We start from the raw sequence: 26351 nt of genomic DNA, 5'->3' as shown, positions 1-26351 counted from the left end.
CTCACGGCATCGTGAAAGTTTATAAACGATAGAAATATCCGACTTAACAACGGTTACAGACTTTCATAATCTTCAGTAGTATTTTTGCCTCTTTTATACGTATATGCATATAATCAGATGGCAAAGATACGAGAACGCGACGTTCACTGGCGCACGTTCTGGAAATTTAAAACAATCCGCATGCTTTTCAAAATCGAAACTAAACTAGTTATCGTGCGCACGCGGCAAAGTTCGAGCGTTTAAGTTATTTAGGTTATATTTTTGCTTGAAGCACACAGTACCCCGAGATGTTTTCGCGCTTGTTTGTAGACTTCGTGAATAAAGAAGACATCGTATTACCATGCAAGGCAATTTCATACTCTATTCGAACGAACAGCTCTCCACAAGTCACCTTCAAGCTTTACCTAAACTCTTTATTACCGCCCTGCCCATTTCCACGCGGAGTTTATAGGGAATGAAGATACGACTCTTGAGCTCCTCCATTGGCAACTACCTGTATATTACCTGGCGAGTGAAGAAAATGTCTTTCGCCGGATAGAAAAATTATGTGTGTGAGATGCAAGTTTACTGTTGCTGAAATACCTTTCAGAGAAATTAATTCTTAAAAAGTGTCAGCGTCTTTGCAGCTAGCTATCGTGCGAAATATTTCCTTGTTTCATAGTATAAAGTCATTATTTCTATTTCTTTCTATTTCGATTCACCTGCAAGAAAGAGTGAAGTCTTACACGGTTAATTAAGATCTCATAACGAATTATTTATCATATTGCAAAGCAGACGTAATATAATGGAGAGTAAATGCGTTACTATCTTTTATCATTTTCAATTTAGAAATAAATTAACTCCCATTGAAGCGTTATTTTTGTATTATTGTGAAATATCTTTTCTTTCGCGAGTAGCTGTGTGCTTTCGTTAATACTTGATAGACAATTTAAAAGAATTATTTCGCAGATTTAGAAAAAGATTCAGCGATCTTCCAAAAGTTATTACTTCGTACAATTGTTCGTAGATTAACTTCGATATTTAAACACCTTAATTTCTTTAAATAGAAACAGTAATCGCGTTGCAAAGGAAAGAACAATGCTCGTAATATTAAATAGCACAGAATTCCATTGCACAATATCTTAATGGAAGCGCTCCGATGTAGTTATGCTTTAAGATTTATTTGTAGAATAACATTGACAAAACGTCGTGTCCTCGATTCTTAAAAATGTTCCAACGATCGTTCTTCAATTTGCAACTTGATGAGTGGATATCTTCTATTCATGTCGCATGATTGAAATTCCAATCCCCTGACGGTGCCGCTATCCTTTTGCTCGATTTGCATTTCCATGAAGCCTTCGGCTCGATCCTGTTAGCGATCAATTAAGAATTTCTTGAAGAAATGTAATCAATTAAATGCAAAAGCAAGAAAACGCGGCGCGATTAATCGTAGGAGGCGAATCTTTGCTTAATCAGGTATCGCGGTTGCCTTTATACCATGCGTGCAGTCTCATTAAGTTTTCTTCGTATGCACGTACGCCATTCACGGCGACGGTATGTGAATATCGATTATCGTAGTCGCCAGTTTTTAACAGCGAAACCACTTAATTGCGCCGCATAAAGTTTGCAGAAAAGTCGAATACACGTCGAATACACGTCGAATACACGTCGAATACACGTCGGAGAAAGTGAGTTCAATTTGTATGTAGATTTCACTATGTTGCTCCTGTTTATAGTATAAAATTCTAGGTTGTAGGATGTAATCATCTCTATTAGAATTTATATGCGGCCACGTAATCGTCTAAGGCTTGTTTTAGATGCGAGTGCATTCCAATTTCGTTTCGTGTTTAACATACATCGAGAATTAAACGGTTATTGCATGCGTTATCAGTTCCTTTTGCAAAAATAACGTGAATAGGAAGAATAAAACTTTGTGCAATGATCGATATCTTCCTCTTTCAGAGCAACTTTAAACCGAACTAGCCATTACGAGAAAAATGTGGTTATTATTTTATCAAGTTGCAATTTGAATAACCGTCTGTTCTAAAATATCTGAAAAAGCTAACCGTATATGAAACAATTTTTTAGGATACTTTTTTCATTATAAATACCTTTGCCTAAAAATATTCTTCGCTTTGGTATCATTTTACGTGAGATGAAACCATTTGCGGGGTGAACGTTGCAATTTGTAATTCTTTTCCATCTATTTGCATTATTAGATCCTATTTTTCAACATACTATGATCTGGAAAGAAAATCCGGAAATTTGCTGAATATTCTTTTCGTCGTTACTAATTCCTCTGTCTGAACTCTATAGTTTTATGAAATTTGTTGAACTCGAAATATTTAAAGCACTGTGATAAATAAATTTTTCTTTTTAAATTATGGAAACTTTTTTATGTTTCAGACTTTCGTGGCGAACACCTGTAAAGAGTCGGCTATTTTAATACATTTTTTGTATCTCCACAAAAGAATGCGTAAGTTACCCACATTTTTTAATATTACGGCGTTTATGTAATTTTTTGCATATTATTTTACTTACTGCCTGTACCTTAATCAAATTTTTATCGTATCCTACGTTATAACGAGTATGTTAAATTGATAAAATACAACGTCATCGTTATACTTTTGATGAAGCTACGGAACGTAACCCAAGTTCGGTCGCCGCAAGCGTTTCTCTTTTTATTTTCCATCGACTTGTCGTACTTTTTGGAGGCGAAACGGGTCGAGTCTGGAAGGTCTCATTAGTGTATAATTACCGCGAAATGAGCGACAGCCTGGCTAGGCTTCGTGGTTGCATCGCTTCACCTGTAACTCACTACTTTATTCTAGCAAACAACTACCGCACATCGATACACTATCGTGTAACATGTAACTGCTAGATCAGCAGTTACGATAAGCCGAGAATTATGTTGACAATGTTAGTGAGTGAAATACAGGTTAAGCCTACTGGCAGGTGCTTCTGCTGGTTGGCTTAAGACAATGTAATTAAATGGATACTGTGATAATTACACCTAGCGAGAGAGAAATACATGCTTGCGAAGTTTCCATTTACTGGATGCTTCTGTGGGCTTGCAGCTAACTATCGTCAGTTGGCTTTTCGTTGCAATCGCGCTTTCCAATCGGTATCAACTTACTACTCTTTCGTTTTCATTCGTACAAAAATATTCGTATTCCGAAAAAATATCTATTGTCCGTGATTCATGATCGTAAATTCCGTCGAACGTGGTTAGAAGCACGTTGATATTTGATTGTCACTTTGGGAAATTTATTGTTACTTCACGGTTTTCCATTAATAGAAATGATGAAACGTAGAAATACGAAAGGCGTGAATGGTATACATTAAAATTAGCACAGATAAAAAGATTTCGTACTCGAAGCCAATAAAAACGAATAACGTAGATATATCGTAATTTATGGCGGTAATAAAATTTGGAAAATTTTAGTGCCGATGCAGTGTAAATCGGTGCAGTTCTATCGCGACAGGGATTATTATTAATTACCGTGGAGCTGGCTACAATGCACTTGATGGTTCCTAAATAAAAGAAAATATCGACGTATGTAAAAGTAAGAAAAGATCATAAATTACAGGAAAGGGAATAAAGAGCGTGTATCCTGTGACTACTTTTGTCGAGTGATAAATTTTAAAGTAAAAGTACTATGTTAACGAACGTCGCGCTAGAAGCGTGATTAATTCATCAAAATTTAAATGAATCGGCACCGTTGCGTTATTTCCGAAGTTCGTCGCGGTTTCGCGTGCTGTCATCCTTTGTTCCGTGTCAGAGATGTCATTTTTCCACGGACAATACTTATCGTCTTTGCCCGCCGCTCTCCTTTTTTTTCTCCCACCGGTCAAAAAACGAGTGACGCCCGATGTTCGACAAAATTTGCATATTTACTGGGCCGAACCGGATTCGATGCAAATTTCTGTTAAATCTTTTCCCATCACCTTCCCTGCCTAAAGCGGTCGTGTCCCGTTAATCCACAGGTTCGTATCGGAAAAATGGCCGCAGACACGTGGAGTAGCTTATGGCATGCCCGGTAGCAGTTTATTTAAAACACCTATGCGGTTTTTGTCGAACGTGCATCGTGCGCACGAATTCTATCAGAAACTGGCTGCTTTCGAACAACCGACTGACGTTTCATCCGGTGTCAGCGGCAGCTTTCAAACCATAGGAATAAAGAATTATAAAATTCTGTATCTCCAACTGATGAGAACGTTAGAATATGTCTCCGCCAACGCTTTGTCAATTTATGATTCGCGGCCTGATTTTTGATACGACAGTGGCTTCGTTCGATCGAATCGCAGTTAACAAGTTTCGGTCGGTTTGTGGAACATCGGTTATGTCAGAATATCTTTGTTAGAGCAAACGTAGACGTGAAAAGTGACGTATGGATTTTGGAAATAATAACGGCATCCGCATATATATCGCGGTCTTGTGAGAACCATTTTATTCTTTTATTATTTGTTGTACATATAGCGTGCAGGTTAGATAATGCTGTGATTTTTATATGATGATATTATGATTATATGATGTACATACATAATTGGTAACTCAAATAACTTACGGAAGGATAGATGACAATTATTGGAATATGTACAGATGTCCTACCTAATAGCTGACAACACATATAAAATGACTTTACTTCTTATCAATTTTGATAGATGCAAATGGATCATTGCATTCATTGATTCGATGATACCTATACTAGTTAATGAATATGCTAAACAGAGTAGATAGCTATTGCACTATCGTCTGTTTCTATTTGCACGGGGAAAATGTTCTGAAGGAAGAAAATATGCTTGCATTGTCGGTGGTCACTCATCGCACCTTCTGATCAGGTGTTCAGTATTTCTGACCTATCGAGGTTTATGATCAAATAGTTTCTAGATCTTTCGACAGTGTCTGTTCGTATTAGGTTGTCCGGAAAGTGTCTTTCTTTCGCAAACATGTGTTTTACACTTTCATACAAACGTGAAACCAAGTCTGTGAAATGTCACGGTGCTTATCTCAACAAAATAAAATGGAGCGTACATAATTCGACAAAATAATATAAAACAGAAACGTTGTGCGTCTATTATTTCCCCATACAACGAAAGAAACTTTTTGGACAACCTATTATTTCAGTATATTCGCAACGTGATGCATGTATAATGAAACTTAAAGTATTAATCATTCGTTTCCTCCGAGTAAAAAGAAAATAATGTACTGAATTAAATTAAAAATAAAAATCAGAAATAAATGAGAAAATAATGACTAAATTACAATGAACAAAAAAAAGTAATTGTAAAATTGCGTCTGGTCACTGGGATTGGACGAAAAAAGGACAGACAAATTTCCATTAAATCGATTTATTCATGCAAATAAAGTGTTACAAACCTGATCTATTGCCGACTACAAAAATTGTAGAAAGGATAAAGAAACAAAAAAAAAAAAAAGAAAAAACACGGCCGCGTATATATCGGGCACTCTTTGCGGCATAATCTTTACAACCGCCATAAACCCCGTTTTTCATATCGTTCGCAAGCTCCTTACCCATCTCTCTTTTTGTTTCTTTCCCCTAGGCACGTGTCATGGCGACAAAATAATTTTCCCTCCAAGGCGGATAAGGCTTCCCCAGGTGAATTTCTGCATTTTAAAATTACTCGGTTAGCTAACTGTAGGGGTAGATATACGGTGACGTGATTCATTTCTTCGTTAACGCTGTATTTCACCTCGTGATCGTTGCTCTTTCGCGCGAACACTTTCCGCTAAACCCCAACGTGGTTTTTATCGACAAAAGTTGTGCACCGTCCCGATGACGCCTTTGAAACTCACTACGATCGCATCCATTCAAAGTGCGCGTGAAATTAAAGAATCTCGAAGCAATTAAGCGTTGGAAATCGATGTCAGGTGGAGTGGACAGCTTATAACGCGAAAGAAAATTCTCTGTGGAGCGGCGGCGATTGATATTTAATTATTGTTCCGCCACTCAATGATAGCCGGGATCCTATTGTCGTTTCGAAACACAATTTTAAGTACACTTCGTTTTTTGTACAAATCGAACCTAGAGCGATGTATACATACTTTGTTTTATACTTTCGACAAACTCTTAAGACTATGTTGTTTGTCTCGATGTATTTTTCCTTCGGTGGTGTTCCGTATAATTTAATAAATTGAAACGATAGACATTCTACCAATAAATAATAGATACTTATTGTTACAAATTACACTGACTGACGTTTTAAGTTGTGATTTAACTGTTAACTTATTATTACGATCATTTTTGCTCGTATGCTTGCTTGTAAACGCGAGTTCACAAGCTAGTTCGAACTTACCTCTGCATACGTTTCGCTTTACGTTAGAAAACAAATAATTGGAGAATTGCGTCTAGCCACTAGGATTAGGCGATTTAAACAGATTACTTGTGAAAAATTGATGTCGTACCTTTTCCTCGCAAACGTCAATTCGATTTCACAGGTTAATATAAATCATAATTATTTTCCAAACAAGAACCAAGATTAGTCATGCAGTTACTACGTGCAACGAGAAATTTGTAATTCTGAAATGAGCATACGCGAAAGGAAGGAACAAATCGAGTCTCGTCGCAATCCATCGTGCAGGAACGCAAAATGACAGGAAATAGCGTCGCGTCAGAAAACAGCATCCGAAAAAAAAGGTATTTGTTCCGATGTGGACAGTTTTTACGAAAGCAGACAGGGACATTCGCGTGGAATCAGAACACATACAGCAGCATTCGTATCCGCTGTACGTTTAACGAGTGCCGTAAAACGATAGGATGTTAAATCGCTGGCCATGTACAGAGCGCACATACTGGATTCTGTGCGAATGTGAGGGTAAAGAGTTGGACGCGAGAACTGCGATGCTGTGTTGTTGCATAAATGGCGGTATATTCTAGCAAAGAGAGGTCAGCTTATTCACGCTACCTGAGTTATCACACACCGGGGATTGCAGTGATTCTCACTGTTCAATATCGTAGTCTTATCCAACGATGTTATTCCGTCCGTTCGGGGGATACCACGCAACAACCCCTGCATCTCTCCCGAGAACTCTTAACATAGTAATGTTCGGTCACTGGGCAAGTCCGGCCGTGTTTATCTTCCGTGCCAATTCTTCTACGTTTTTAACTCACGCCAAGCTGCACCGCGAACTCAGGAGACTTCGTTTCTTGCCCTTACGAATCTTTATTAACGACGAAAATTAGCAGGGTAATTTCTCAATTTCAAGGACGAATTAAAAGTATACTGCAAATTTTTATTTCCAACTTGCTTGCAAACTTTTGAAAAATTGCCGCGTAGTCTAACGTTTGAGTATGCTGGTGATTTGAAAATAAAATATATAGATATTATATAGATATAAATATATAAATAAACCATAAACAATGTCGCGAGAGCCGAGGCGCCGTCGGGTCCATCAATGTGTCGTCGGTCCTTCAATCGAACAGTTTCGTAGAAAAGGCCTACATGACCCTGGTCACGAGTGGTTGCGGAACATGTGCGTGGTGGGTCTAAGAAGAGTCAGAAGGGTCAGTAGAGAAGCCAGGGAGTGTGAATCGAGAAGTCAGAGAGTGCGAGTTGCGTTGTCGGGATAGTGTCGCTAGCGTTGTCGTGAGAGTGTGGTCCGCGTGAGAGAGAGAGAGAGAGAGAGAGAGAGAGAGAGCGTTGGATCCGTGGTGACGAGAATTGCAAATTAACTATTGAATTGTCTAAATTATAGTTCGTTATTGCGACTAGTTCACATTAAACAACCATCGTTCTTCTGTTTAATCAACATCTGTACAATCCATTTATTGTAAATAAATCATCAATAATATTTATTCCCGATGTTACAATATTAAAGATATGTCATAGATAGTGTAAAATCTTTAATGTACGTATCTCAATTCTTTGAAACGTTGGATTTTGATAACATTGTATGAACGTAAAAAACGTTCAAGTCTGGGAGAGACCCATATTATTGTACCTTTGAATACTAAAGATTGTTTTGGTTTACAAGGTCTAGAGGTAAATGAACTCTGGACAGATTGTTATTGCTGCTTCTTGTCACCTTTAGATAGAGCTACATAAGAAGGTTAAGTTTTTGTGGTAACATTCGTCGATATAAATGTATGAACGTGTTCCCTAAGACAGTGTATTGTTATTCTTCCTTCGATCGGCATAGAGCATTGAGCGATTACAACCAGCATATACTACCTCTTGTAGTTATGCTGATTTTGATACATCGGACTATTACGAATTCATTCACTCGTTTCTTTATCAAACAAACCTACACGTTTGATCCACTTCAAATTGGTGACCTCGACGTGATCGAAATCGAAAGAGGTGAACGTGTTGTGTTCGAAATGACGAGTGGCAATAAGAAACGGCAATAACAATCTGTAATTTACTTAATAACGCGTAATGATACATTTCCTCGTAAGAACTATGGATTGCTGGTGTATTGGTATTTTAATACCATATATGGAACACGTATAAAACCTACCAACCATCTAATCAACTGCGTTAAAAAGACAATTACACGTCCGAAATCGCCATCGTCACGCTGTAGTCTGAGAATCATCGAAATCTTTCGTGGAAAATATCGAAAAGACGGTTTCCAAATTGAGTCCGCATTTTTCTTCGAACCAATCTGCGAGAAACGTGCTCGTAAGAAGCGGCCTGTGGCTCGAGGTTCCGGTTGGCACGCGGCGGCACCGTTTCCAAAGTGTGTAACGTTCATAAAAGTCACCCTGATCGGTGTTCACGGACACGTACGCGAGGCGTGTGCACGCGAAGTTCGGGCGAACAGAGGTGGAGCGTGGTTGCATTAACTTGATTAAAGCGCGTATCCTTCCATCAACGGAACGCCGATGGGCGCACGTGAAAATAATCTTTAAAGCGCCGAGTCCGCAAGAACAACGAATTTTTTTCGCGCAGATTTCCTTTGTAACCGACCGGGATAAAAATTGCACGGGGATCTGATTGTTTTCCGTGCGGTGGAACCTGATGGGCAAACGCAATAATCATCTCGTGTTTTTCTTTCCGCACCTGTAATTATCAGCAAACCTTGTACGCTGTTCGTTAATGCCCCTCCTACGCGTATAATCACACGCGTCGTACGTATTATAAGCAATATACTAATTGTACACGGTTGGCAATTTTGCTACGTCGCATAGCGTAACGTCGCGTTGGGCAGCCAGACGTTATTCATTTCCTGGTCGAAAATCGGCTGACACTTCGACAATATTAAAAAACAATATTTGCCCCGGCGCTTTCGACTCGTCTATCCAATCTCGCGTTAGTCGCGCTTGGTTTCGATCGGCCGAAAAATCACAGTGCAATCTGGGAACCGCGAAACGCAACGAACAGGCTTTCGAATGTGGAACAACCGCTATAGACAACCGGGTCGAGACGAAATTTTCTATTTGCCAATGGAGGCCGGGAGTTGTAGATCAGCTCGATTCGACTAACAAATTCCAGCGATAAATTGTGGCTCGTGTAATCTCCAACGGCGGATCTCGTGCGACAAAATCGAGCACCGATGTTGAGAGGTTAAGTGACATAAGCCTGCAGGGCAAAGCCGCGCGTATCCTCGTGTCTATTAGACGATATATGATGGCAGCGTGCACGCGGCCTGATCTCGCAGACGCCCTCCGTACACGGGGGTTTACCGATTCCCTCGTCGACCCGTGCGCTACCCACAAATGCTATCCGCAGTGCTTTCACCGCACAACGTTACACACCACCGGTAGTAACGCGATACACCACGAGGTCCAGGCAGGATGCTACTGGGACGTGTGCGCGAGAACCTCGGTTTCCGTACAACATCGAGGACAAAGAGAATGCACGATGCACTTGTCTACCGCGCCCGATCCTATTCTCTCGGTTCATCGAGCTGATCGTGTCGTCAGTTAAACGCGGCTATTGCGCGAACGCGAATGTCACTACACACCTGTACGCCTCCCTCGCTCGTTTACAATTCGAGAGACCTGCTGGAACCCACCGTATCCGATTAATGACCGTTTCTTACGTCTCGCGATACGTACGAGGGATTCTTGGTTTTCTCGTTGACGATCGTAACGTTGCATGTGCTTGACTCTTACAAATGATACCTCGTGAGAATTTCTGGAATGCCGAGCCAGTCCACGTGCATGTACATGCATATGTATGGATCAATCCGTTGATTTAATAGCTCTCGAATTGCGTTGCGGGAGAATTGGAAAGCAAGTGAAAACTTCGTCACGTAATATCGGCTGTACCAAAGTTCCCATATTAATACTCATTTTTGGATTATTTTTGTCGGTTCTGACGTTTCCCGCGAGAATAGCTTTCGTTTAAGTCGAAGTATATTTTTCTTGGCAAACTTTTTCTATGCTTTAATGACTGGATGCTTTTATTCGATTAAATTGAAACTTTTTGTGTATCTTTCATATTGGACACTATCGTATTTACGGTATCGATGTATTGTAATGAATAATGTTATCTGCACCTGTCTCTCGATAGAAATTCTTTCATGAAAACTTGTTTATTCGAACGTGAAGTAATCTTATAGCTATAACGTTGGTCACTCCTATAGAGGCTACCGGTCTTTTTTCTACTCAAATGATCCTGCATGTATCAGAATAAATGCGTAGTGATTAAATTATGTCAAGTGAGCTTGAAAATGAGAGGGAAACTCCATAACTTTCCAATATGATTCCAATAAGATTACAAACGCAAAATGCAATTACATTCATCGTAGGTTACGTTGGTTTCATATTTTTCAGATGCTTCATATTTAATTAGTATATCCTACCGTATAAGCCAAGCTCAGAGATTCCAAGACATTTCCATCAAATTAACTACACTTGCATTGTTTCTTTCATTTTCCATTTTAACAGTGTTGTTGCGCGCTCGTAATAAAAGAACGCTACTTTCGTCACGACAGCCTTCTCTAATAAAAAGTAAACTGAAAATAAAACCATCAAAGAGCAATTGCTCTATTCGTTCGAAAAATTAACAAATCGTCGCGATAATTAATTAGAAATCCTATTTCGTACGCGAGTATTTCAGAACATTCGTTTGGCATACATTCATTCGTAATACAAACGTTGCTTATCATTTTAAACGGCATAAACTACGAGAAGGGTAACCGTTTCACGCGCGACAGTTCTAAAAGGAAGCTTGAGCGAAAGAGAAAAGGATAAAAAAACGAGAAAGAGCGCGCGTAAGAGAGAGAGAAAGAGAGAGGGTGAGAGAAAGAAAAAAGAAAGAAAAGAAGAAAGTGTACAAATTACACGAGCGCGAGAATTAATGACGCGAATTAGTGAAAAATATTTATGCTCGCTATGAGGAGCGGCCACTGCGTGGACGGGTCGCTTCACAGCACAAACCTACACATTATTCCCACGTACACGTACATTAATAAAGAAACACGACTCGCGAAATTTCCTGCTCTTTCGCGAGTCATTAAATTTAAGTACCACGTCGAGGGAGGAGGTGGGAGAGAAGTTAGAAGAGAAGGAGACGGAGGAAGAGACGGAGATGAAAAAAAAGGACAAGTTGGCGAATGAGAAAGCACGCGACAAGATGTATATACGCGAAAACGCTAGACGACAGAGCGTGAACGGAGCGAAAGAGAAGCGGAGGGATGGAACGAGCGCGACGAGCCCCGAGCGGGTAAAACTGGCGTTGGCGGGATGTACGTGACAGAAAATGAGAGACACGGGAAAGACAGCTTGTGTTTTGTTAATAACGATAACAGCTCCAGTAATGCATATAAACAGCAAAGGCGTGCTGCTTATGGTCTAACGGTAAACGCTTTGCCAGTGATAAACGGAATACGGGAGTGGGACTCGCGGTGTAACCCCTTTGTGCCGAAAAGCTCCGTAAATACTGGCACGATTATCCCCTGGCGCGATTCATAATGCAGGAAAAACGATGCGCGATTACGCAGTCTACCAGTCAAGCTCAATCCGGCTCTACACCACGACCTTCCAATCCGCTTTCTTTCTCTTTCCAGCCCTTTTTCTCTCGTTTCGTTCTACACCGTGCACCGACGCCATCCTATGCTTTCAAGGCTCGCAACTTTTGCTCTCTTTTTGTTCCTTCGCGACACTCCACCGACGATGATCATATGAAGAAAATGGAACGTGAATTCCCTTCTTTTTCAACCCAGCTTCCTTCCACGAGTTCGTCTTTCGGAATAGTCGTAATAACATCTTACTCTATGGAACGGGTCAAGGAATGTCCCGTTGCTTTTTGCCGTACACGTGAAAAATGTTTTTGTTCCGATCCGCTGTAAAATGGACAAGATTTGTTCGTTATTCCACGATAGACGTGGAGGAATAGAATTTTCTAACCTTGTAGTTGTAACACATTCAACACGGTTGCTTGTTTGCTGGATGCGGATTTTCCGTGATATTCTGTGACAGGACAATTTTGTTTAAAAGTTTAGATCATCGTCTCGCTTGATATCTGTACTATCGGTGAAAGCTTGAAAATGTCTATAATGGGACGTGAAAAAAAGTACGATACAGTGAGTGCAGCTTCCTTTTCACGAATATTGCAATGAGTATTACTTTAAGTAGCTCTTAATTGTGACAAGATAATTGAAACTACAGTTACAGTATCCGCAAGTTCTTAAATTTACACGTAGGAAATGTTTGAAAATTTGTACATTTTGTACAACAGTATATTAATGTGTATGATATTTTACAGATATTACATAGCCATGTTGCGCAACTCGTTACAATTGCAATAACCTACTCGCATGTATCCCATCGTCCTCGACGTAAATCCCGATGACACGTTACAAGGCACCATAAAAATTGTATCCTTTTATGATGCGTATTATGAAGGAGATTTAAAACCATAAAAGTCCGAAAGGTTTCTCTCTTGCTGAATATAACTGTCAAAATCTCCTCTCATTACATTCCAGCTATACGTAACACAGTATATCATCTTTGGATAATATTCCTTTGCGTAGCTGATTCCCCAAGCATGCATTACGACCGTTCATAAACGATCATCGTTCTAAAGTTCTCATTCGTCGGTTGAAGTAACTTAGAACTTGTACGATTTCGGTATGACCTGATCTTCTGATTAATATACAGCTTCGATTTTCAACAGGAAATCCTAATCATTTATGATATGATAATATTTACCTATAAGGCAATGTGTAGAAAAATATCGTAATGAGAAGAATTATTTTACATAATTATTCCTGAAAAAAGTGTTAAAATACGTGAGGATGAATCTCATAGGCTTCCTGTTTAAATATATTTTTACTGAATTCATAGAGTTTACTCTGCTGCAGTTCCTTTCAAACCGATCACATTTCCACCCCCTCGAAAACTATTCTTGCAAACTATAGAAACTAATACGTGTGTTTCTCATTTCCTAAATTATATCGAAAATATAGATGACTACTATAACCATACCAGAAACAAAATCGCTCAAACATCAAACGTTAACCATCGATCTTCCCCATCGATTCCCTTTATTCACTTATATACTTTAACGTATCGCGAAGCATTTTTCTAGGCAGACAGAAGATCGCCAATATCTTACGACGAACCTATAGAGATTCATATATCACGCGCTATGATACTGTATATATTTGCCGGTCCACAAATACGCTGCAAGTTGTAGCACGGTTTCGTAGGCTTGCGTAATATACGCTCGACCGGCGAGTAAACGGTGAGAGTCCGCAGTTGCAGGATGCGCAGGTGTACCAATGTGCCGAAGTTTCGCAGCATCCCCTTACGGAAAAGTAAAACAACCGTGGGCCTTCGCCGCCTTGGTATTCCTCGTCTCGGTTGTAGCCACAACGCGTACACAGCTATCCACTCTTCGTGAACGTGGGTAGGGAATGCGATCGTAGAGGATGGAAAACGACGGTGGGGAGGGGAGGTGGGGTTGGAAAAAGTGTGCTCACCCCGTTCAACGACCGTGCAGTAGTTCCCGACCATATTTACACAGAGAATAGGGGAGGCGCGTTTTAGTTTTGCATTTGTCCGCGGGGAGGTACGGCGCGGCTTCGAAAGGGGATCGTCGAGGGGTGGACAGGGGTGAAGGAGGATTCGAGAAGTATGGGAGGACGAAAGAGGGCCAGCAATGGGAAAGCTGGTCGGAAGAACGACGAGAGATACAGGAACACCATCTAACCGTTTCAGATGGGGCAACTGTACGACGAAGAGCGAGGGTAACAAGGGCTGAACAGAGAACGATATGGCTGAAACATGGGGAAAGGGGAGGCAGAGGATCGGGTCCCATGTGCCTGTCACGGTTTTACAAGTCTATAAAAAGAGGAATTTCAGACTGAGTTAAATATTGCCGCCACCCCTCACTGAATTTCAAACACGCACACGCATTCGTCGCCCGGGCGTACATGTATAATAGGAAAAGGACACACGTGTTCACTCTTTGGCCTTTCTCGTATGTACGGCAGGCTAGAGAGGTAAGATAAGCAGACCTCCTTCTGTTATTTATGACATCATCGCTGATATTCAATGTTGTTACCCGATACTTTATTAAACTTAGTTAGACAATGTTGTAACATTGGAAGACTCGAGTAAATTTTTATAATACCTAATGAAAGGGAACGTTTGGTTGTTTTAATTAATTATTTAATTTTATTTTATTTATTAAATTTTATTTTTTTATATTTAATTTTAATTTAATTTGTTATAATCTTATTTACTGCTATCTGTAAGAAAGCACGGAAGCGTCAAAAATATTTCAATGAAATCATAGAATATTATTGGATTTTGATAATCTCGTGGCTTTTTAACTTGACTCAAGATTGAATGTTGAATAAATAATCCAAGAAATATCGTGGAATATTCACCGTCTTATATAAGAAACTGTAGATAGGCCCAGAATTTAAATTCAACTCTTTTCCACTCGAATTAGATTTCAAGCGTTGAACAAATTTTAATTTGACAATGGAACAAATACGCGTATTTATTTAATTTTATGCCGTAAACTTAATTAAATTAAACAGTCTAATAATGTGAAATACAATCTTCTTTGTCTCTGTGAATTCCTGGTATTCATATATACTACAGGATACCTTTAAGAATTTAAATTATGCTTTGTCGAACAAATATTCCTGAATACAAAAATGTCCATTTAACTTACAAAATATTATATATTTTAGCAATTGTTTCACATTGTGACGAGCGTTGCCTTCTTCGAACAGTCGGCACTTGACACACGTTGCTCGATATTATTATCGATGCTCTCGGACAAATTATCTGCCATGATAAGCAAATACTTCTGGTATTTGCAAACGTAATTAGCCAAATGGAACGTCGGCGTGTATTTAATTATAATAAGTTTTCCCGGTTAATTGAAAGTACTTGCGGCATAATGAAATTTTTCCCGTCTTTTGTGCGTGCACAAAACACGGAAATTAAACGAGACATCAACGTTAAACAGAATTCAAAAGAGCGAAACGGAAAACACGGAGTCGAGCGCCAGCGCAAAAGCGTTAGAGGTTCTCTGCTTTTCGCGCAAAAGGTCATGATCTCGGAGGAGAGGACGGGTTTCAAAGAAATATTTTACACCGTGAACAATCCGCCGTTTAATAGTTTCCAATAACTCGCAGAAAGTAGTAGGATTTCGAATCTGCCAATCCTATTGCGTAATAAAACGCGAGAAATAAAACGAAGTTATTCGGGAAGGTAATTTTCAATGATTCATGCTGAAAGATATTTGCGTAGAATCATATTAATTTTTCTTTTCGTTTTACCTTTTTCGTTCTTTTCTTTCTCTTTTTTTCTTCTTTCTTTGCTAAATAGAAACGACGGAAATCCCTAGAAAGGAAGTACTTATGACGGGTTTACTGGTCTGCGGCTGTGCTTCTCCGTAGATAGGGGAACAGAGAGCGAAGGAGCTTACCAAGTGACGTACGTTTAATGCCTAACCACTGCTGTACCGGACAGCCCTTATACGCAGAAATTATAGTACGAATACACGAAACTGTTACTTCAAGTTCTACGCCGTAATTTTACCGATTCATGAATATGTACCTGATTTGTATAATATTCCATCTGATAACGAAACTTTTAAATCATTGTTCCGGCAAAATCGAGCAAGATGTTCCTCAAAATGATTACTCTGCTCTATATCGATTTAATTCTCACTTTGTTTTCTTCTTTCTAAAGATTATACGGCATTATACGCGAAATGCTATGTTTTATTCTTAATTTTCTACTTACGCGCATCGCTGGGATTCTCACCTACAATTTTCCCCTAACTTTCGCTAACATATTTTTTATTTCCAATGAATGAAGCGTTTCCGCTAATGAAGCGTTAAAATATGTGATATCGGATAGCTGCATAAAGTATGCGTAATAGGTAAGCTGCGTCAAGTATTAGGTTGCCCGAAAAGTGTCTTTCTTTTACAGACACGTCTTTTACGACAATGCATCTTTATACAAACATGAAATCTATTCTGTCGGACGTTGTAATCTTTATCTTGATAGAATAAGATGGATCATACGTAATTCGACAAAATAATGTACAACGAAGAATATTGTGCATCCATTATTTCCTTATAAAACGAAAGAAACTTTTCGAACGACCTAATAATTCGGCTGATTTACCGGAAGAGTGTGGAAAAATACTGAACCCTTCGGTAATAAATTAATACTTTGGAATGGAAAGACTGAATATTTTAATGTTTGCAGAATTACGTATATTCTCTAACTTAGCTTTTCGAATATTAGCAACAGCTTAACCTTCGCCCGTACATATTTTTCACGTGAAAGATGACGCTATTCTAAGAAAAATTGATCTCAGACTTTATAATTTACTTTTTTAATATGGAATGTATATATATATTTATGAAACAACGTTTGTTACAAAAAGAACCCTATGTGTCAATCTGACACACGTTATTCTTAGCAAGTCCATTGACGACTATCTCAGTGTTTCGTAATTGTTGCACAACAATTATGCGTTCATCGTACAACCGCTTTAGTATGAAGCTAGACATGTATAGCTTTGAATATCGAAATTTGATGTGAATATGAGGAAGGGAGGAAGAGCTTTGTGCCTTCTCTTCGTTCTTCTCCTCGCCGCGAGACAAAGCCAAGAACGATAATGCGAAGTCAAATACGTGCGAATGAAATCCGATGATTCTGAAGGGGGATCAGTGTGAATGCATGTAAACGACAAACAGGAAAATTAATTATTTATCTTTCATTTCATCGATGTTTCACCATTGTGTCAATTTGACGTACGAGGGGCAGATTAAGTTGCGAAAGTAAGAGACGGTTAATAATACAAAAGTAATCTATTTTACGCTAAAATTTCTACTTAGTTCTACATAGTGTAAAATAGTTTAATATAAAGCCATTTATGCCCATGTTGCTATTTTATGTAACTTCTTTTAAGTTGGAATCGTTGCCGTGGTAGAACAGTGTTACTTGATACACTATACCCACGAAACTAATTCCGTTTAAGTATCCGTAATTAACGCCTAAATAAGGACAATCTAGAACTTGCGAAAGGATTAAAGGTCAACGATAAGATGTTTAGAGACCTACATATATTCAATTCCCACAGTAACTGTGAAGTTTCCGGGGCTATAAACGAGTAATTTATTCCACAAAGAATTAGCTAGAATCTGCAAATCGAATTAATGTAGATCTACTTGTTTCGCTTAATTCTCTTCTAAGAATTATTCCTTAAGAATAACTAACGCAACTTATAACTTCTTTCAAATATTATAATTAATAATAGAAAATAATGGTGAATTTCTAAGAATTAATGAATTATCAGAATAAACAATAGAAAGTGTGAATAAAATATTAAAAATAATAATGAAATTAATAATAAAAACCTAAGTGTCTCAGACAATACTTTGAACGTAATTGAACGCAAAGAAACCTGAAAGTAATGAAAGAAAAACATCTGTATTCCTAATAATTTATAAACTTGTTTGAAATACGCTATCGCGTTAAATGATGTCTTAGAAAAACAATATATTATCGTAACATTGACAGCGTATGCTGACTTTAAAATACCTACATCGTCTATTCAATAAAACGAGTCTCGATGAATTGAATATCGCAACGCATACAAATTAACGGACCTCTTTATATTGGCCGTGTGTCAAATAAAACATTTTTCACTGATACAAAGGTTTGTACTATGTAATAGAGTCTTTAAAAATATCCGGCTGATAGGCTTAATCTGTGTCCAAAGAAGGATAATGATTCACAATCTTTTGGAGCGTTTCAATCAATATTTAACAATAATTTGCACTTGCTGTATTAAGAAAATTTTAATCTCGTATTGCTTAATATGGAGGGTTGAAATTAATTATTTTATTTATATCGCATTTCGGCCAACGTTGTTCCATTGGGTATAGTAAATAAATTTTAAGCATAAGCATTGTATGCGCAAAAGCTAATTACGCTTCTGAAAACTTCATTAGTAATAATTACGTAACATGTAAGATTATAATTTAATTCTTTTTAACAACATTATTGGAATTAAAAGCAAACCCAATAACAACAAAATATTTGGACTAATTCATGAATACCTCCATTTCGCCATTTTCTACAATTCCTATTATTATCCCCTATTAAATTTTATACCTCTGATATTGTTCCAGTTTTTGAAAACCCGTACAGTTTCTTAAATTGCAATTAATTAATTGACTTGCTATAACGTGCGTTATGCGTATAGTATAACGAAATCCTAATGTAACAGAAAAGGGAAAGTACGATTATCGACATCCAATTACATACGGAAATGAAAATATAAATTGTATATTACTTACTGCTGGTGTCCTGTTTTGGTTGGTTTCCCGGAGACGTGGCCCAGTTAACTTTCATCTCCTGAAACAGTCAAAGAAATATAAATTTATTTAAATGTTTAGATACGTAGTCTAGCAATAGTAATACAATTATATATTATAAAATACATGAGAAATAAAACGAGGAACAAAAAAGGATAAAACATTTCGTTGTTTTATCTAACCATCTATTTATATGACTTTCGGATAAATTTAATAATTACAAACTAGTTGACGTACAGTAATAGATTTATCAATTCATGCTCTCCATATAACATTGATGCGATTTAATTCTCGTTGCCTCATCTGTAACTATTATATTTTCGCGCTTATGAAATAGTGAAAACTCATGACAATACTTGTAATAAATATCAATACATATGTCTGACATATTGGTTTGAAAACAGTGTACATGTATTCGTTCGTTATACACAGATTCTCAATTATCCATTCAGAAATAAACTGAATATCGTTGATTCAAGCAAAATTTCACTCTTAGATATCTTCCAAAAAATTTGTATTCCTGTGAAAAAGGCTCCAAACATTTGACTAACGAATGAATGTATAATGTAGTGGAAACGTTGATAAATATCGCAGAGTTCTTTCAGATTACTTGAGAATCCAAAATATTCAAGAAATTGAGCTTCGGTATAAATGACCCGTTCCTTTGTGAACCGTAGACGATATATATTTAGATGGTAGCAAGATAAACAAAATTTTATATTATATAATAAAATATGAAATAAGAACATTGTATAATACATTAAATAACGTGTTATATATTACAAATATTATATGAAACATTATATAATTCAACGCTTAGATATATAAAATTCTGCTGCCTTAAGAAACCTTTTATTCTCACGGAGCTTTGGTAAAACTTCTCCAACTGAAAGCTAGACCACCTTTTAGAAATTCAATGTTCAACGCCGCCCAACTGTCGCGAAACATCCTAGATAACATTTCACATTTCACCACGTAAATTGTCGGTATAAAAAGATTGCCGTGAAAGAATGGGGTTATATCCAAGAGTGGAAGTCAAGACAAAGAAACGATCAAATTTATACCGGTCTGTTCACTAGCCAGACGCGTTAAACGTAAAACGTTTTCGCTGATAAAGCACCTATGCGGTTTCCCCCGTACATATCCCTGCGACAGTTGGATTTCCTCAAGTGACGAGTAATTTCGTTTACAAATTATCAAGTTAATCTTTTCGCTAGAAATCGGTACGATAATCCGCTGGTAATCCGCAGCAACAGGAAGCGATATCACTGCCGAAAGGACCTCGACTGGCGGAAATAGGACATGTTGGGTATCGTCGGGTCTTAACAGATGTCATAAACTAGATTCTTTATGCATCGTGATGTACCCAACTGTCGACATAGCCGATATTCGATAAATAGCAAAGATCATTTCGAAGAAACCGCGTACAAGTTGCGAATCCGGCTGAACATGTAGTAGAAAGTAAAGCAATTGAAAAATGCAACTGAAAGACGATTTTTCGTTGTAATTAATTTCGTCAATTCAATGTTACGTAATCCGAGGGATATTTTAATATTTATAGAATAATATAATTATATAGATAATAGATAATTCTCTACATAATCAACATAATCAAAGAGGCTTTTATCATTTTTCACATTCGTTCTATATCATCTCTGCTAATACAATAGGCCATATAATCTGGTCGTTCATATAAGGAATCCTTTTGTTTCTCCCCATCATCGATAAGTTTTCGTTCAGTTAATAGGAGTTTATGTTCCCAAGAGGATCCATGAAAAATTTGCTCTTAAATATCTGCGTAACAATGTTGTAAACTTGCATCGACTGCGAAGCCCGCGAGATCGTCACATATGTAAGCGTGCCACTACTATTTACGTCTTATCATTACGTCTTATTAAATTTACGTCTTAGACGTTGATATAACTAGATTGACGTTCGGCGGTAGTTGAATCAGCACTCAACCAATGTTCAGTTAATCAGGCGCTGCTAAGGTTTCGTTTATATAAATGGGGTTCGTATAAACGGAATTCCAACTATATCTTTGTCGTACTCATTTACAAAAAGGAGAAGACAAAAATTAATTCGATTTTCGGAATTAAGCCTGGGAAAAACAATTCGATTGAAACTGAATTATCATTTCATAAAATATATTTATACGTTTAAATGATAAATTCAAATACGTAGATATTCATGAAATTATCATCGTGTTTAATTAATCATCATTAACGAATCGAAATCAACTCTGAACAAAACTATAATAAATGATTCATGAAGATGCACATTTACTTGTAATCTTATTATAATAATTATTTAATTCCTTGTTGCATATTTTCCGTTCATTTCATACAGAAAGAACAAATTATTGTTTCCAACACGGCTCTATACAGATGTATTTCAATATAAAGTAAATTTCTAGTTACTTAGTTATCTGTATCCACATCTGTACAAGAGAATAGCGGTATCAAGAGTGAATTACTAACAAGTATACGTGATTATTGCGTGCAAGTTCAAAGGACTTGAGATTTCACCTGTAAACCAAAGTTCTAAAGCTAAGCTAAATGCATATCTACGAGTACAAGACTCGCTGCTTAGAATTTATGACTGGTTACACTGGTCGTAATTAATCGTGAGGAATATTAAGCGCGGCATGTATAGAAGTCGCAGGAGAAAGAGTAAAATAATAGTTGAACGAATAATATAGTAAAACCTTGCCATACGTTGCTATCGTAGACGAACTTAATGGAAAAATGGTGTCATCCGTATGGACGATACACGCAAACGATATGGCGCTAATATTGAATCGTTACTTTTCATTTTCTTAGTTATCTGCATCATCACGCTGGCATTCTTTGTACACTTAATTATTGCTACATTTCATCGAATACCGTAGGCAAACTTGTAGCTGAAACAATAAGAGAACATTATAGGAAATATCTCTTTATAATGGTGTTAAGTAGAATTAATTTATGTTGTTCATACCTGACAAGGAGAAATTTTTCGTATCATATTTGTCGTATCTTTATGCTATTGATAGTTGCATATCCTCTGTACATTAGTTTTCTAGCTTTTGAAACAAAATTTACATTTATAATTTGTTGATTAATAACGGATAAATAACTATAAGTATCGGTTCCTGTCATTAAAATTTGTCATAAATTTCTATCAGAGTGTTGGGATTAATACGAGCGGCGGTGTACGTCAGATACAAAATGGAAGTTCGCATTTATTCCATATCGCCGATCACTATGACCTAATTCGATTACGAGAGCCTTGTATCTTTTCATTTATTCAAATGACATGACGCCTCCAGTTCAACCATCTACTCGTGTGTTTTTGCGATCATATCCAGGGAAAAGGACGTTAACTATGCGGTTCCTGAATTCGATATAATCAAGAGATAATTAAACCGAATTACGATGAAATTCCCGTACATAGGGAAAATACTCTGGTCGATAAAGCGTTTACGTCGATGAGATGCTTTGTTCGAATACCAACATGGTGCAGCTTGCAAAATACTTTATAGGATATATTCGTGAGCAGAAATGGAAAGCCACAACTAGCTGGTAAAATAAATGCCGTTAATGCTCTTTATTACAACACGTACGCTTGCTGAACGGGTGCAACAATACGCGTTTCATCTGCTTTATTAGCCATTACAACGTGATACCGATGCTCAATTGGAAAGAAAACGACGATGATCGAAATGAACAACAACGATAATTGATGTGTAATGCAATGTAACGCAGGTTTATCACACGATTTGTCATTTTTCTGGTAGATTTACGTTTCCTCTTGGGATGGAATTCGTTTGTACTCGCTGTTGTTTGTCATAAACGAACAATTGGCGGTCGTTACGTTGTCGATTCGAGATGGTAGAGGAAGGCAGATCCAAAAAATTGTCGATTTTGAGGTATCGCGAAGATCAAGTCTAGAAGTAGGCCATTTTCTAAGGTGAGAAATAAAGAGAAATAAAATTATACTGTTTGAAAGGGAGATTGTCACAACGTAACATCTGTTTTAATTCTTCTTTTAATAGTAAGTAATACGCATAAACATTATCTTATCAGAGATCCTCAAAATTGCAAAGATCATTGGTCCAATTATAAAACAAAATGTTAAAGAACGTCCACGAATAATTTTTTATTTCAAATTTATTTCAAATCGTTTTCTTAAAAATCGTATTGTTTTTCCTATTAGTTACGTCACTGTTCTAACAAAAAAATAATGTAGATATTTATTGCGGACTAAGGAAATACAAATTGTTCGTATTATGTTTCATTTTCTATAAAGAACATGTTCTTTTAGAACATTTTTTTTATCAAAGATTACGGGATAATTGAGTTCTGAAAGACGTTAAAATACAAAAGTGAAAATTTTAGAATTTGCAGATCACCGGTTTGTACTGCTTGATCCATAGTTCGTATTATTTGAGATTCAAAGTGTCAATTAGTGACATTGATGGATTTCAAAGGTATGCTAATAAATGAAGGAAAAATGGAACTGTGCCAACATTTAGCAGTGCAAAATCAATGTTTGAACAGTACTTCAAAGACGGTGTACCGTATAGTAGCTCAATACTGATACAACAGAAAATTTATGGCCTTCTCGAAATTGATATTTATCCGCTGACAAATGAAATTCGGAAGAGAATGAAACGTGTCTGAGTTTGGTCAAACGTCCCTACGAAGTATTCAAAGTATGTTTTAAATAAACTCGACATTATTAGTTGACTTCATACGAACTATTTAATTATCTCTAAATATTGCTCGAGAATATATAAATGTACTTTGAAATTTTAAATTAACATACAATAATACATATTTGCAACATTAAGCATGAAACTGTTATGGTATGTTACTATTATTATTGTTCCAATTTAACCATAATAGCAAAACTTCGTAAATTTATTTATTGGAAGAAGCAGTTACAAGTACATTAAGAAGGAAGTAAACCGCGTAACTTTTTATTTAAGTAACACTGAGTAGTCAGAGAAATAAAAACAGTAATATGACTACTTTGCTTTTCTTAACGTCTACCGTGCTAATTTGAAGTAAGCTTACTTCTCTACACGGCATTTAAAATGCGTAGCATCGCTACGAACAAGATAGCTTACGCACGCATTACATTCATATTTTTCTAATACAAGAAACATTATGCTTAATGTTTCTCCTGAATGTCATACGATGAACGAATTTCGTTCATCCGCATAGACAACAAAGTATATGGACAGCCGTATAATAAATCTGGTACGACAGCGTTCGCCCTGTGCTAATGACAAAACAAAATACAACGCTAACGCGATTTAAACCATCGAGAAACATTTGGAAAATGAATGGGCTGAAAAACATGGAATCGTCGTCGATGCCGTGCAATTTTCCGCGTGTATATAAATATTACCGACATAAAGATAAACGCGGCCGAACTGTGATATAATATTTATATCGGTTTTCGTCGATCCCGTCCAATGAATATTTCATTTCGCTGTCTGTCGAAAATTATAAGTCGATAATCGGATCAACGTGGCCGGATAGGTGAACGCGGCTTCATAATCGTGCCGGGACAGGCCAGCTGTTTCGCAGGCCGAGAGCTCGTTTTGAAAGTTCGTCCTTAACAAATGCGAAAAATAATACTACAACGACGACGACGACGCGCGCAGAGAGTTGTTTCGTTATCCAAAGTTTAGTATACCTGGTTGGTACACCTTTCGGGAGTTCCGGCAGACTAGTTGCAGCAGATGCGAGGAAAGAACATGAACAAGTAATGTTACGCGAGGAAACTGCGGTGCAGAAAGAGGCAAGGATAAGGAATACCAAGGCTAGGAATAAGTAAGTAAGCGAGTGACTATGTAAGTAAGGAAGTAAGTCTGGCGGGATAAGTAAGTTAGGATAGGACGGAGGAGTGCCCAAGACGGCCGGTACGCTAACGTCGGGCCCGCAGTGTGTCTGCAGCAATTTGCAACTTTTAATAGTTAGTCCGGGTTGCGAGGTCGTCTGCCGGCCCAGAGCCCCGTTCTTTTATGGTTTATACACCGGCAAAGGAGGAAGTTTATATGCCGTAGTTTTGCACGGTTAATGCGCGCGCGACTCATGCCCACCTCTAACGGTGTGTCATATTTATGTGTCAACGGGTTGTCCCACGAGATCAGCTCTAGTCGATCAACGAGAGATTTTTTAACTTGCACTTGGAAGGTTCATGGTAAACACACAGATGGATAATGATAATTAAGGGACTGTATTCTATCTTTGTTAATGACACAATATTGATATACGTGCGACGATATACGACGTATTGTTAAAATAGTTTCATGCAGTTCGCGAAGCCGCTCATACAACAAACAGTTATAATTTTATTATTTGTGAACATGAATTTATTGAACAAATTACATATTGTGTTCGAAGTTTTGACTGAAGTTTGAAGGGAAAGATTCTAATATAATTTTATTATATTATACGGTATACCTTACATATAAAGAAACAATAAATGTATGATATATTGATTCAAGTAATAACTGCCAGTGGTATGAAGCAATTCATTGCTAACTTTACGCACAGCTGCTTCGAGTAAAACATTTCCTATCTCGGTTTCAGCAACTTAAATACAAGCTCGACCGAGTTCACGAAATAATATCAAAAGGTAGAAATAGCGAGCTCAAGATTTTTGAATCGCGTTTTCTTCTACAGCAAACAAGTACAATCCAGCACAGGCGACTATCGAACCGGTTGGCAAAGCGTAGCATACTCGATCGCAGAAATACCAGGGTTCGACATGGTACTTTAATGCGAGGCTTAGGCCGCGATAGAGAACCGATTACATATTGCGGACGCGAAGGTTGAGTTAGTGAGCACGGGCATCGGTAGGAAGTCGGGCAGAAATTGCAAGCTGCTGCACTTTTGACCTTAACTGGCCAGTCGACTGTCGGTCAGATATTTATTGTCCTATTATCGTGATTGATACGCGGCTGGCTGGCCACGGGCTACTATCTTACATAAGTATATTTAATGGTGGAAGGTCGTTTCGGACTTTCACATGACGAAGGGAGGCTGCTTCTTCCGTTGTCGTCCGACATTACGGTCGGTTGCAGCCATCCCAACTCTCCTACCTCCCCTACAAGCTTGCTTGTACGTTTTCTTACTTATATCTTCTTATTTTCCAACCACATGGCGCCATTAGTCGCCGCGGCACCACCGACGTTTCTCGCCTGCCCCGGTAATAAGTCACGGAAATGCTATCGTAAGGAATTTACGAGACACGGGGTTACTTTCCTCGCGATGTCGTTCAACCACATACTTTCTGTCTCTCTTGGCTACATCTTCTGACGATTCTTCTTACCGGCTCTGTCACAGATTTTATCCTGACTATCGACACCAACACTATCGTTCGTAAGTATTTAGACATTTCCACGTTATCGCTAGCATGTGAAGTATATCGATCAAGTATCAAGTGAAACTCCTAAATCTAATTTTTTGTGGCTTCCGATCTTAGCTTAAGTAATTACACAGGGTTGTTAACGAAAGTTAAATAGTTTCGATTAAAATCGCTCTATGTGTAATTATTAGCAGATATTCATGAAAGTATATATTAATTAGCATAAATAAAA

The 26351-nt window shown here is 37.7% G+C and overlaps 1 protein-coding gene across 7 annotated transcripts in view; it reads right to left on the bottom strand.

The window, feature by feature from the left end:
* Window positions 1-26351, bottom strand: part of LOC117208598 (nucleolysin TIAR) — a 584542-nt gene that overhangs the window by 320657 nt on the left and 237534 nt on the right. For all 7 annotated transcript variants that reach the window (XM_033449833.1, XM_033449835.1, XM_033449834.1 and 4 more), the window contains one exon: window positions 18737-18794. In XM_033449833.1, coding sequence (XP_033305724.1) covers window positions 18737-18794 — 58 coding nt within the window. The remainder of the gene's footprint in view (window positions 1-18736; window positions 18795-26351) is intronic.

The sequence above is a fragment of the Bombus bifarius genome, unplaced genomic scaffold, assembly GCF_011952205.1.
Source record: "Bombus bifarius isolate JDL3187 unplaced genomic scaffold, Bbif_JDL3187 scf7180000008140, whole genome shotgun sequence".
Classification (NCBI taxonomy): Eukaryota; Metazoa; Arthropoda; class Insecta; order Hymenoptera; family Apidae; genus Bombus; species Bombus bifarius.
Note: the sequence above shows the minus strand (reverse complement) of the source record. Positions and strands in the feature narration are given on the sequence as shown.